The sequence below is a fragment of the Lipotes vexillifer genome, unplaced genomic scaffold (assembly GCF_000442215.2).
Source record: "Lipotes vexillifer unplaced genomic scaffold, Lipotes_vexillifer_v1.1 scaffold112, whole genome shotgun sequence".
NCBI lineage: Eukaryota > Metazoa > Chordata > Mammalia > Artiodactyla > Lipotidae > Lipotes > Lipotes vexillifer.
The window spans coordinates 2,377,942-2,393,409 of NW_006776285.1; the positions used below are offsets into that span (position 1 = coordinate 2,377,942).

Below are 15,468 nucleotides of genomic sequence, written 5' to 3' on the forward strand. Positions count from 1 at the left end.
TTCCAACAAACAAAAGTCTAGGACCAGATGGCTTCACAGTTGAATTCTATCAAACATTTAGAGAAGAGCTAACACCCATCGTTCTCAAACTCTTCCAAAAAATTGCAGAGGAAGGAACACTTCCAAACTCATTCTGTGAGGCCACAATCACCCTGTTACAAAACCAAAGATACTACAAAAAAGGAAAATTACAGACCAATATCACTGATGAATATAGATGCAAAAATCCTCAAGAAAATACTAGCAAACACAATCCAACAACACATTAAAAGGATCATACACCATGATCAAGTGGGATTTTATCCCAGGGATGCAAGGATTCTTGAATATATACAAGTCAATCAATGTGATACACCATATTAACAAATTAAAGAATAAAAACCATATGATCATCTCAATAGATGCAGAAAAGTCTTTTGACAAAATTCAACACCGACTTATGATAAAAACTCTCCAGAAAGTGGGCATAGAGGGCACCTACCTCAACATAATAAAGGCCATATATGACAAACCACAGCAAACAACATTCTCAGTGGTGAAAAACTGAAAGCATTTCCTCTAAGATCAGGAGCAAAACAAAGGTGTCCACTCTCACCACTATTAGTCAACATAGTTTTGGAAGTCCTAGCCACAGCAATAAGAGAAGGAAAAGAGATAAAAGGAATACAGATTGGAAAAGAAGACACAGTTGTAGAGCACAAACATATGAACACCAATGGAGGAAAGCCGGGGTGGGGGGTGGTAGGATGAATTGGGAGATTGGGATTGGTATATATACACTAATATGTATAAAGTATAAAGTAGATAACGAATAACTACAGCTGTGTTTGTGGATGACATGATACTATACATAGATAATCCTAAAGATGCCACCAGAAAACTACTAGAGCTAATCAGTGAATTTGGTAAAGTTACAGGATACAGAATTAATGCACAGAAATCTCTTGCATTCCTCTACACTAACAACAAAAGATCAGAAGGAGAAATAAAGGAAACAATCTCATTCACCATTGCAACAAAAAGAATAAAATACCTAGGAATAAACCTACCTAAGGAGGTAAAAGACCAGAAAACTATAAGACACGGATGAAAGAAATCAAAGACGACACAAACAGATGGGGGGATATACCATGCTCTTGGATTGGAACAATCAATATTGTGAAAATGGCTATACTACCCAAAGCAATCTACAGATTCAATGCAATCCCTATCAAATTACCAAAGGCATTTTTTTACAGAACTGGAACAAAAAATCTTAAAATTTGTACAGAGAAACAAAAGACCCCGAATAGCCAAAGCAATATTGAGGGAAAAAAATGGAGCTGGAGGAATCAAACTCCCTGACTTCAGACTATACTACAAAGCTACAGTAATCAAGACAATATGGTACTGGCACAAACACAGAAATATAGATCAATGGAACAGGACAGAAAGCCCAGAGATAAACCCACACATCTATGGTCAACTAATCTATGACAAAGGAGGAAAGGATATATGGAGAAAAGACAGTCTCTTCAATAAGTGGTGCTGGGAAAACTGGGCAGCTACATGTAAAAGAATGAAATTAGAACACTCCCTAACACCATACACAAAAGTAAACTCAAAATGTATTAAAGACCTAAATGTAAGGCCAGACACTATAAAACTCTTAGAGGAAAACATAGGAAGAACACTCTGTGACATAAATCACAGCAAGATCTCTTCTGAGCCACCTCCTAGAGTAATGGAAATAAAAACAAAAATAAACAAATGAGACCTAATGAAACTTAAAAGCTTTTGCACAGCAGAGGAAACTATAAACAAGATGAAAAGACAGCCCTCAGAATGGGAGAAAATATTTGCAAATGAATCAACGGACAAAGGATTAATCTCCAAAATATATAAACAACTCATGCAGCTCAATATTTAAAAAACAAACAACCCAATCAAAAAATGGGCAGAAGACCTAAACAGACATTTCTGCAAAGAAGACTTACAGATGGCCAAGAGGCACCTGAAAAGCTGCTCAACATCACTAATCATTAGAGAAATACAAATCAAAACTACAATGAGGTATCATCTCACACAGGTTAGAATGGGCATCATCAGAAAATCTACAAACAACAAATGCTGGAGAGGGTGTGGAGAAAAGGGAACCCTCTTGCACTGTTGGTGGGAATGTAAATTGATACAGCCACTATGGAGAACAGTATGGAGGATCCTTAAAAAACTAAAAATAGAAATACCGCATGACCCAGCAATCCCACTATTGGGCGTATACCCTGAGAAAACCATAATTCAAAGACACATGTACCCCAATGTTCATTGCAGCACTATTTACAATAGCCAGGTCATGGAAGCAACCTAAGTGTCGGAATGGATAAAGAAGATGTGGGGTGTATATATTACTCAGCCATAAAAAGGAACGAAATTGGGTCATTTGCAGAGATGTGGATGGACCTAGAGACTGTCATACAGAGTGAAGTAAGCCAGAAAGAGAAAAACAAATGTCATACATTAAAGCATGTATGTGGAATTTAGAAAAATGGTACAGATGAACCGGTTTGTAACACAGAAATAGAGACACAGTTGTAGAGCACAAACATATGGACACCAATGGAGGAAAGCCGGGGTGGGGGGTGGTAGGATGAATTGGGAGATTGGGATTGGTATATATACACTAATATGTATAAAGTAGATAACGAATAAGAACCTGCTGTATAAAAAAAGAAATAAAATAGAAAATCCCCAAGATTTCATATTTTCAGTATTTTTTAAAAATGTAGAAAAATCAGTTTTCGACTGAAAAAATAGAAAAAGTTTTCTTTTTAAAGTTAAAAGTGAAATAACATCTTTTCTTTACAACTGTATATGGTTGGCAAGAAACAAACAAAAACAAAAAGAACAAAGGAAAAAACTAGAAATAGTTGTTTTGTCCACCCCTCTCCACTCCTGCCAGCATCAGTGTATTAATAAGACTATAAACATCAAATATAGAAAATGCTGATTCGTTCTTTGGAAAGCTCTCCATTGAGTTGGTGTAGTTTGTTTCTGGCAGTCTTACTTCTTCAGATGAGACTTGGGATGTTTGCCAGTTTGCTGAAAGCACAACCTCATTGCTCTTTCTCTGATCTCAGCATCCTAAGGTGGGTTTTCGGTTCTTGCCCACTTATATTATTTTCCCAGTAAGTTGAGTGCATTTACATTGTTGTTCGCTTTTTTTTTTTAATCTTTTTATTTTATTTTATTATTTTGGGCTGTATTGGGTCTTCGATGCTGCACGGGGTCTTTTTCCTCTGGTTGCGGCGAGTGGGGGCTACTCTTCATTGCGGTGCTCAGGCTTCTCATTGTGGTGGCTTCTCTTGTGGAGCACGGGCTCTAGGCACGTGGGCTTTAGTAGTTGTGGCACACAGGCTCAGTAGTCGTGGCTCATGGGCTCTAGAGTGCAGGCTCAGTAGTTGTGGCACACGGGCTTAGTTGCTCTGTGGCATGCGGGATCTTCCCGGACCAGGGCTTGAACCTGTGTCCCTGGCATTGGCAGGTGGATTCTTAACCACTGTGCCACCAGGGAAGCCCTGTTGTTAGCTTTTAAGGTGACATTTGAGCAAAATCATTTTACTTTGGATGACTCACTACTTATTCTTGACCCTTTGATGATGCTGTTAATGGTAATATTTTAGTTTCACATTTTCCCATTAGAACTGGTAAGACTCTGAGCTTATCTTACTAATTTCATCCTACCTGTAGAATTCAGTGTGTCTGAATTTCAGCTTGTTGAAATCTAGGAAACTTAAAGCAAAACTGAGAGGTTGTTTTGCAATTTTTAAAAAACTATTGGAACATCTTTAAGATAAGCCCTATGATAATGAAATGTTCTCTTTAGAAGTATGCATCTATCGTTTGGGACTATTGACTTCTATATATAAGACGTAATTCCTCCTAATGAGGGTATTGTTCAACAATGATTTTTGTATTTGTGCATGATCCAAATAATAATAATTATTCTGCTCATGTGCCAAAGACTGTGTTGTTTCTTATGTAATCTTGGTTTTCCTCCTTGTTCTTCCTTGTTTTCCTCTGTCTATAATTTATGCATATTTGTAGTTAAGTTAAAAGTCTAATGTTGGGAGTATTTGTTAAGGAATTGGGTAATAGTGCCATCCCAAGTCATGAACTGACCAAAGAAATTTTGAGGAGATTTAAAATGAATATGGATTTGTTTTTTTATTTGTAGCTCTCTAACTCTAAATTTTGCTCTATATGAAGTCTATATTTGTTCCCAATCAAGGAGTAAAACAGAGGAAAATTTAAAATACCCCCAACTTTGGTTGGCAAAATAGAACTCAAGACTAAAAAATCATCTCATACCAGCTTACACAGGATTTTTTGGGATTTGGGCAGAGAGTTACATGGACAGACTTACGCCAGGCTACATTTTATAATTCAGCAACACTTTTTAAATAATTGATTTGTACTAAGTTAGTGGGGAGCCAGTCAAGAACTAACTACTTAGCATTATCCAGATAAGTTTTCGTTACTATCTCACTGCTTCTTAATAGCAGCATAACAGAGGAAAGTATATTTTAAAGTATTCACATACCCACTTATCTGTGTAGGTTCAGTTTTTAAATGTTTTTCACAGTGAGTCACCTTCATTAGATTTCCAAAAATGACAATTTGAAGGACAGTCCTCATTTGGATGTGAGAGTTCTTATGTGCTTGTTAAAAATGAGTCCAGAAGGATTTGGGGAGATGATGGTAGCAGTGGCTTCAGAGTTTTCAATCTCTTTTGCCTTTGCCATTTTCTTCCCATTTGTAAAGTAGTTACATAAAAAGAGCCAGAGATCTAGACAGCAAAACCAAACCTCTGGATAATATTTACTACAAAACTAGGTAATGGGATATCCCTCAAATAAATCTAGGTGGTAACAAACCACCACCAGTCACAAAACTTGCAACATATTGTTGGGGAGGAAAAAATTTACCTCTACCCGTCTAGGTTCTTCTGACTGGTCTAATAATTAAAGTGATGTGAGACAGACTAACAAGAGAAAATCAAAGTTTAACTTTGTGCATATGAGAGACTCAAAGAAGTGACCGAAGCAGGCAGTTTTGTACCTTTTAGGCAAAAAAAAACCCAATAACTTTGTGAAGAACCAACAAGGCAAAGAAACTTAGGCTTGGCTACCAATTACTGAAGAATCTAAGCAGATGGTTCCCACAGGTTTCTCAGCCTTGAATTCCCTATTTCTAGCCATAAGGATGTTTCTCTGTGTCCTGGTGCAGGGAGGGTACCTTTTACATGGGAGATTATTTCCTGCTTTCAGGGGGACAAAGCGTAGGGTCAGACTGTTCTTGCCCTGGCTGTTTCTCAATTAACTTTAATTTAAACTAATCAATACACCCCTTTGGCATATTTTGGGGTAACAGAACATAGGAAAGAGTTAGAAATAAAAGAAAAATAATTTCAGAAATTAAGACTAATTAATTTTAGTCTTAATAAACAGAGCAGATAAATACCATAAAAGAAATAGAAGAGAAAATGACAAATACTGAAGATAGGCCAAAAAAAGAAGGACTGGAAGTATGGATAATATGAGTCCCTGAAGAAGAAACCCAAGATAAGGTAGAACAAACACTAAAAATAAAAATTAAAGGGACTTCCCTGGCGGTCCAGTGGCTAAGACTCCATGCTTCCACTGCAGGGGGCATGGGTTTGATCTCTGGTTGGGGAACTAAGATCCTGCATGCCTCATGGGGGAGCCAAAGATAAAAAATAAAACAATAAAATAAAATTTAAAAAGAAGGAAAACTAATCAATTCTACTTCCAAAAAAAATTTTTTGAAGAAAATCTTTCCTCCCTCAAAAAAAAAAAAAAAACCCAGGAGAACAAGAAAAAGTGAATCTGTATACTGAAAGAGTATATTATGCCTGAGAACACTAACTTAGAATGATCAACACTATGACATATTCTGGTAAAATTAATGGACTTTAAAATTTTAAAAAAATCCTTTGGTCATTTAAACAAAAGGAAAAAATGACTTAAAAAGGAAAGAAAATGAAATAACCATCAGACTTTTCAACTGCAATACTTTATACCAAAAGAAAATGGAGGAACATACTTAAGAAACTCAAGGGAAAAATATATGAGCTAAGGATTTCATATCCAGAAAAACCAACTTTCTAGTAACTAGCAAAGGACACAGGAAATGCATCATCAACATGTAAGAGCTCAGGTAATATTGGTCCTATGAGCACTTCTTGGGGAATTTGTTAGAGACCAGGCTTAGACAACCAAAGTAAATAGAGACATAACATCCTACTGACTGATGGAGAGCATTAACTATATTGTTAGCAGTAGAACTTAAACTAAATGGGACAACAAGGAAGAGGCTCCTACTGGCCAAAGATGGGACAGTTTGAGCTTCAATAATGATAATGTAGTTGACCCTTGAATGCAGCAACCTCCTGGAGAGTGGAAAATCCACGTAACCTTTACAGTGGGCCCTCCACATCCACGGTTTGTGTAGTGCTATTGTACATATTTAGTGAAAACAATCTGTGTATGAGTGGACCCGCGTCATTCAAACCCGTGTTGTTCAAGGGTCAACAGTAATTGCAATAGATCAAAACTCATCAAATATGTTAATATATGAATTCATAATGATATTTTAAAATAATTTAAAATTGGTCTTCTTTGGAAGATGGTAGGAAACCAATTCATTACAGGGAAAATTGGTCAATAAAAGAGAAAAATCAAACATGTAATCCTGCCTTTCCTGAAACAACTGTACAATTGAGTGACTAAATGGATGAGGGGGATGTCCTTAAAATTTTTTTTCAACTAAAAATGAATGGTAGAATTAGAATATCACCATTTTAAAGCCCTCATTGGATGGATATAGGCATTTAGCATGAAAACTACTAGGATTATGTAGGAGAGATGACCACACATCATGTGTCTCCTATAATCCTACCAAACACCACTGATAATCTTGCCAAAAGAGCAAACCTGAGTCTCACTGAGTCTCATGCATTCTCTGGATCCAGCTGCCAATTTGCAGGATATCCAAAGGAACATGCTAAACTGCACCAAAAATATGCAACCAGCAAAATCCTACTCTTGAAAACTTTACAGGTTGAATTGCCTGAGTTTCCAACAGATAAATTGTAATGAAATGGCAAGTATGAAGAAGAAATCTGGTAGACTAAAAGTGACTTAAAATATATCAGATTTTTAAAAATGAGCTAGACTAAACTATAGTATCTAGAGACAAACATTGGAGTGATGAAACTATTTTTAAAACACAAGGAAGTTATTATAAAAATGAGGATGCTTGTTTTAGAGAGGTGGGAAGCAGTTATGACTGGAATGAGGCTTCTGAAATGTCCAACAAAGTCCAATTTCCTGGGCTTCCCTGGTGGTGCAGTGGTTGGGAGTCTGCCTGCCGATGCAGGGGACACGGGTTCGTGCCCGGGTCCGGGAAGGTCCCGCGTGCCGCGGAGCGGCTGGGCCCGTGAGCCATGGCCGCTGAGCCTGCGCGTCAGGAGCCTGTGCTCCGCAACGGGAGAGGCCACAGCAGTGAGAGGCCCGCGTACCGCAAAAAAAAAAAGTTCAATTTCCTGACTGGATAGTATTCACCATATAATTTATTTTATTAAACCAGGTGCCTGTTGTATATAGTTTTATATATCTGTGTTTTATTTTGCAATAAAAAGGATTAAAAAATAAAACAGTCCAATTACAACCATTTTAAGAGTGGTTATCTCTGGGTGACAGAAGAGCTGGCAATTTTAATTTTTCTCTTTTTTTTCTCTTCCATATGTATTTTTTTTCTAATTGTACTCGCACTGAACATTTCTTATATATGCAATTAAAAAGTTATAAAATGACATTTCAATATAAATTTTGTAAAACTCAGCCACAGGGTATCTTAGTAGTACTTTATTTAAAATAAAGGCAAAATTCAGACTATAGTAATAGTTTAGTCAATGGCTATGGCTTCTTTTTCTTACAAAACTTAAGACTGTTCCGTTTTTCATGGAGAGGTGATATAGCTCTGGTATGGTGAAAAGACCCAGGTTTGCAAGAGCAGCTCTTGCCTTACTGACCTTGTCAATCTGAATCGCTGAAAGCCTTAGTGTCAGTTTCCTTTTGGGTCAAAATAGTGATGATACTCTCACTGCCTTTGATAGTAAAAATAAAAAAGATTGAAGGAAAGCTATTTATAAGGTGAGACTTCTGTGCTAATATATTACATCCCCGTTACATCTAATGAGATCTACGAAGTCTTTTGTTCTTTTTATTTCTTTTCTTACAGCAATAAGTGAAAACCTAGTCTTTCGAGAAATGCATGGATAACTTAACATGCTGGATAATTTTTGTAGTAATGAATGATCCTTTCGATTTCATCTTCATATCACAATATCAATAGTTGTTTGCTTTAAAAAGAACAAGAATAACTCTGTCTCCATACTAGCATGGAGACAGAGTTGAGTTTGATGATATTCATTATGCTAGGTGGGTGGTCCTCTGTTTAGCTTTTTACCAAACCGTTGCTCTAGCACCTTCAAACAGAAATATTAGGTACTGTTATTAGATAGGAAATTAGATCAAATATGTACAAATATATTTAAGCCTTTTTTTTTTTTTTTGGCCACACCATGTGGCATGCAGAATCTTAGTTCCCTGACCAGGGATTGAACCTGCACCTCCAACATTGGAAGTTCAGTGTCCTCACCGCTGGACTGCCAGGGAATACCCTATTTTAACCTTTTTTGGTGAGAAAATAGGCATAATTCACTTTCTTGGCTCTATCCCAGCTAAAGAATCACATTCCTGTAGGATGAATTACTTTTCACTTTTCCTTTTAATATTGCATAAAGTTTATGGTGTTAGTGAATTTAGTGCCCTTAGATTACAACTGCTGGTGGTAGTTTTTTTTCCTCATTAGCACTGTATATGAGAATGCACTCATTTTTTCTAAATATCAAATTTGAGCATTATCTGAAACCCCTGCTATAACTTTTTGGGAGGCAGGTAGGTGTTTTTTGTTTGTTTTTTGTTTGTTGGTTGGTTTTGCTTTGTTCTTCAATGTCCTGAATGTATTTAGCTAAAGAATGTGTGATGCGGAATTGGACTTGTACTTTTAATGATGTGTCATTTTTTTCCCAAGCAAGAGTTCACATTGAAACCAAAATAGAGATAAGCTAGAAGAACATTATACTAAGTAAAAGAAGCCAGTCACAAAAGACCACATGTTATTTGATTCCATTTATAAGAAATGTCCAGAATAGACAAATCCACAGAAACGGAAAGTAGATTAGTGGTTGCCAGAGGCTGAGGGAAGGAGATGGGGGTGGGGAGAGGGGTGGGAATGATTGCTAATCGGTACAGGCTTGCTTTCTTTTTGAGGTGATGATGATGTTCTAGAATTAGATTGTGGTGATGGTTGCACAACGCCATGAATATACTAAAGGGCACTGTATTGTACGCTGTCCTGGCTGAGGCAGACTGGGGAAGTGGCCAGGTGCCTTGCCCACCTGGTCTTTTCTCCCACCCGCCCCACTCAGGGCTGCCTGAGTTAAAGACCTGGATATGGTTTGAAAATCACTGGCCCGAGCAATAAAAACCTTCTTATTGCCAGATGGAAATGGACCAAGTACAAGCTGGTGGCCGTTACTTCTTTATCTCCTTGTATATTAACAGTGTGTTAAGAACAGACATAGAAATAAATTGGGTCATAAATGCTTATTACTGCATGGGGCCTTCTTTTTGTATTTCTATCATGGAAAAAGCTTCTTCCTTTTTTTTTTCTCTTTACCAAAACATTCAGGATAAACACATGTATAAACTTTAATGATCTGTGGTTGTGATACCCATTGCTAAAAGTCCAAATGTCCTTTATAGTAGTGATATATCCTTTTGGCTTTATTCTCTGTAGCAGGCATTGTGTCTCTAAATATTGCCTTCTTTACTCCCAACTGTGTTCTCCTTCTTTCTCCTGTTCTGCCTGGTTAGATTTTAATACCCCCAAACCATCCTCTTACAGCAACCCTTTTTCCTCTACAGAGTGCCTTGGATTCCCCCCCCCCCATTAATAGCTCATTTTCTACACTTTATATTTGGGAGGGTCTGTATCTATATAACTGCAGGTATTATATAGTTTTTTCTTTGTTATTCAGGAAAAGATTTGACATTGTGGGTCTGATAGCAAGGCCTACTGATAATGTGGGCTTTGCTTGCTATACATATCCTTTTAAATAAAGTAAAAATTGATGTATAAATAGCTTGGGCTGATTTATGTTTTCTCTCTTCTCTGCAAGCTTAGAGAATCAAAAGTTTCCTTAACTGTTTACTAGAAGAAGACATATTTAGGTGGAATGGGAGCAAATAGAAAGTAACAAAACCACATAAGTGTTGACTCAATTCAGTTGTTTTAAAAAATAATTACATTTTGTTAAACTTCTGTTTGCAAAACAAGTTTGTATGAGTCTTGGGCATGCTTGTCATGAGGGAAAAAACAGACTGGGGAGGGTGCAAGCCCTAGAGGAAAGCAGGTGGCAGGTAAGTCAATATATTTAGTACTCAGTTTGTTATTATAGAAAAGTCCTCTGGTTTCGCTTTGTAAAGAGGTTGGCGTGAGGTCTGTCTAGCTGTAGAAGGGATAGCCGACTAGGAGTCAGATGACCAAGGTTTCAGTTCAGTTCTACACACATCAGTATTTTAAATACGCTTTCAGAAGGACTAAAGTTGATGTCTGTTTAACATATACCAAAAAAAAACTAGAATTGATGATACAGAGTAGAAAACTGGGGCTCAGAGAACAGTTCATTGAGTAGATGAGGGCTTGAGAGTTGGGGTAGATTTCAGCCCACCTCACCCTAAATGATTAGTAACTAATCATCTTGAAATGCTTCTTTAAAAAGTCACATTTTATGTCGCCATTAGTAATTTAGTCCATGTCGAATAATTATATGTTTGTATGGTTGGAAAAGAACAAAGAATCTGACAGTATTTCTTGCGACATAGAGAACCAGTATGGCCCTGCACTTTCTCTCTTGTGTATTTCTCTTTTTCCAGATTACAACGTATGTTGACTTGTACAGGCTGTATATATAGCTCAGCCTGATTTATCCACCTTAGTTAAAACCATATAATATCCAGAATACATCGTCATCACCAAATGTTTAATAACATATTGCAGCTTTTTTAGTGAAAGGAATCAACCGATAACATTGCCCAAACTAATTTTACATTTAGGCCCGATTTTTAACATACTGGGGAAATTATCTACTTATGGTTTATGCTGAACAGAAAATTTTAAATTGTAAACTAATTGCCGGATATATTTAATGATGAGTCCTGATTGCCATGTGTTATGACCTTGTGCACTATTCCAAAAGTACATAAAGCTACTGAAACTGTGGTCATGTAATTGCATCAGTTGACATCCACTCTAATTTGATTGTAGATAGTTGTCTCCTTCCATTTTAATGAGAAAAGTGTAATTTTTTCAACCTCACAGACAACATCTGGGGAAGATGTACGGGACTTCACAAAGGTGCTGAAGAATAAGTTCAGATCGAAGAAATACTTTGCCAAACATCCTCGGCTTGGCTACCTGCCTGTCCAGACAGTTCTTGAAGGTGACAACTTAGAGACGTAAGTTTAATTTTACTGTTAAAACTTGTATTTGTATATGCTCTTATATCTGCTACTTTTATGTTAGTGACAAAAGAGAAATCTGATACCAAAAAAGAATTTGTGTTTTGGTAAAATGTTTCATTTTAAAAGAGGTAAAATAAACTTGGAATCAGTCTTCACAGCATGAATTTTGACTGTTTGCTTCTGATGGCACAGCAAAACTTCCAGGTTTAATTTTGCCTGTGTTCCTAAACATGAAATAGACAAAATTTCTTAAAAGTATATAATTTGAGTTTACAAACATAAACGAAACAAAGCTTCAAGTAACGAAATTACTTTGGGATTATAAAGCAGAGAATAGCAATTTATAGCCTGAAATGAAAAGAAAAAGAAATTTTAAAGTGAGCCAGAAGACATGCAAGAGCAAATTTTAAATTACTAAACAATTATACATCAAGATCAAAATAAATATGATTTTAAATCTTTGAATCACTTTTTTGAAAATATCAGCATAAATATGCCTGCCAAGGCAATTTTCTTGTGCTTGAATCTTGGGGGAAATTAACTTTTATTGCTAATCATCAGCAGAGTGCCTAGTCATAAAGAATAGTGAAGTTCTAGTTACAGAAATATGCCTCTCAAATAATTACAGAAGAGAAGCTCCGAAGTGTGAAGTATGGAGTTTCCTACATTGTATAGTAGAGAAAATTGTAATAAGAAGTATAGAAATGTGTTGACATTTAACCTTCAAAACTCATAGTTCATTTTATTGTGTATATGAGAGATAATCAGAGAATAGTAATCGTCCAGTGTATTATGGCAGTCCATGTCTCAAAGATGTCAAAATAGAGGGATAGACTATTTAGTCCAATTTTTTTTCCATATAAAACCCTATAGACCAGGGGCTTTGCTACATTTATGTGCAGTTTTTTTTTTAATTTGTTGAACTGCTAAGAAATAGAAGAAAGACCACAGCCAGAGCATAGTAGGTATTTTTATCCCTCTATAGGTAACATTACGGGTGTGCAGCAGAAAGAAATATAAAGCAGCTGTATATGTAGATAGAAATACCACATACTCATTTAAAGCATACCAAGAAATTCAAACTTTTTGATAACCTTGCTTGATTTCAAAATCTGTACAATTAAGATATATGGCCTCCCAGTCATTTTTTCCACAGTACATTTTAGAAGAAATTTTATTGAAACGATTTCAATTTAAAGGACACTACTCACATACTTAAAATCCATAAGGAAAGATATATTTTTGGTCCTCTGTTTTGTGGGTAGATTTTTTTTCTTTTTTTTCAGAAGTGTATGATAATACATTCTTATTTATTTTAGTATATAGTATATATATACTAGTATTTAGTATATAGCTTAACTATGCTGAACACCTAATGAAGACAAAATTTTACTTATCTTGGTATCAGATCTAAATAACCTTTGGAGTAGCTGCCTGAAGCATAGAATTATCACGCAGTGCTTTTATTTATAGGATACTTTGATAGGTTTGAAATAGTGATGTGTCTTTCACTCTTTGGATAAGCCATTTGGGACCACTTATGTCCCAGATATCTGCATCCTTCATATGAATCATACAGATAGATAGATCTTTTAAACTCCTTTTAAGCAATTTTGATAATTTGCCTTTCACTGTCAAAGTAATCACTGACATCAATCATTCTATTCTGGGTGGCTCATTGAAAGTAAAAAAGAACAGAAAAGTGTGCCAAATAATTTTGTGCTATGATTTTTGGCTGTAACTCTGAAGATGCTTCATTTTAGCTAACATAAATTTACCAGCATTGTCAGTGAGAGGAAAACAAGAGAAAGAAAAGGAGTGTAAGATTAAGTCAGATGTCACAAGATCGTTTTTGCAAGAAATTTATGAGCTACTGGATACATTGGGCAGGTTTTCTTCTTTTTTCACTCCTAGGATGCGTTCTTGGAGTCGGTATAGTTCATTTTTTACTGAGCCCTTTCCAGTACAGGGCCAGTTAATCTTCTGGTGTAACAATTTACATGAGTGGGTAGTAAAAAAATTGATTTCATTTATTCTCCTATTTGTGAGAAGAGAGCATTGGAGAAAAACCAGCAAAGTGGTAAATGTGTTGAAGTTATATATGAAGCTGATTAGAATTTTCTTTTGCTTCTTTCTCTTTCATCTCTGCAAAATGTAAGGTCTTATCCCCTATCCAGTAATTATACATGCATGCGTGGAGGGGATTTATGGGAAAATTAGTAAAAGAAGGTAAACAAATCCATGATTAGGCTGATTCGATTAATTTTATAACTGTGCAAGATGTTTTTTTCAAAAAATAAATCAAAATAAATGAGTAGAGCTTGATGAAAGAGTTACCGTTGAAAATAAACCTGCGAAACAGGCTCAAAGAGTGACAAAGAAATTTGAGAACTGAGTGAGATTTACTGGCCAAGAAGGTTTCCCTGAAGATTAAAAGGAGTAAAATAGACACCTCTCCCTGGTATTGGTTAAGGTGGAGTAGATCAGTTTCATGTTTTTTTAAGTTCTTACTGTAGCAAGAACCAATTCATAGTAAGTAGAATTATGGTTGTGGGGGCATTGCACTGGCAGGAAGTGACAGCTAACCTGGAGAACTGAAAGAGTAATAGGGCCAAACGCTCCGTGTTTGGTGCCTGGGGAGGAGAGGGAGCGTTTCAAGCCAAGGCAAACATTTTCAAAAGCCTGAAGACAAGATTGTTTCAGAAACTGAGATGGGAAGTAATGAAAATGGAGAGAAAAGCAAGAGCCAGATAATGAAGGACCTTGTAAGCCATGCCACGGTGTTTGTAGGTTACTTGAGAGCCGTGGGGAGCCATTGAAGTTTTGTACGTTAGAGCACACTGGGACTGCACTTACTCTGCTTGGGGAGAAATGGACTTCAGAAGGCAAAAAGATTGGAAGCATGAGGAACAGTCTGCTGAGAATCTAAGGCACCAAAGGAGTCACGAAGTTCTTCAAAGAAAGTCTGGGTTATATTTCATATAACATTAGTAGAGTCAGATTCCTTCCATATTAGTGTGTGATTAACCAAACTCTGTTCAAACACTACTCTGGAAAGCAGGGATAGGCCGCATTATGAAGTCTGGGCTAACACATAGATTGGTCTTATTTGTAACCCCCTTTAATCATAGATTCTAACAATGCAGGGAGGATATTGCCCAGTTTTCCTCTTCTAGAATTAAATGAAAAAGCTTATCACTTAACATTTTTTTCTGCAAATCAAGGTACTTTGAAGTCAATAAAGCCTAAACTTTGGGGTTTTTTCATCTTTATTTCTTTTCTTAGAAATTTTCACAATATATAAAAAACTTTCTCTTGAGAAACTTCAATTCAGCTTTTTGCCTCTGCCATTCTTATCTTAGTTCAGTGAATCACTATTGCGCTAACTGAATTAACCTTACAGGAACCAGCCAAGCAGTTTCACAAAGCTTTTCTGAGTTCAACTAAGATCAAAAAGTACATATGTTTCTTACATTTAAAGCTCACAGCAAATGTTGTGGTACACTTGAATTTTAGAAATGGTCTCTCAAGCAGTTCCTATTTTTTAGAAAGTGTATAGCAAATCATTTACCTGACACCATACATATTTCAGAGTTAATGAAAAGTGATGTAAAAAGACTATTGAGTAAGACTGTTTTGTTTCGTTGTTGTATCTATTTTATACACGGGTAATTAAGTCTATTTACAGTATAGATGTTCTGACAAACACAGACTGGATAAATGCCTGCTTTTGAAAGTAGGTCCAAAGAGTCTCAGTTTTCCATCCCAATAAGATGACCTTCCATCTTCTTTTTTTTTTTTTTTTTTTTTTTTTTTT

General features: G+C 36.2%; 1 protein-coding gene across 1 annotated transcript in view; it reads left to right on the forward strand.

Moving 5' to 3' along the window:
* The window catches only part of UTRN (utrophin), a 503,258-nt gene that overhangs the window by 455,094 nt on the left and 32,696 nt on the right, over positions 1-15,468 (forward strand). Inside the window, 1 exon segment of the mRNA XM_007450323.1 lies at positions 11,509-11,645. Coding sequence (XP_007450385.1) covers positions 11,509-11,645 — 137 coding nt within the window.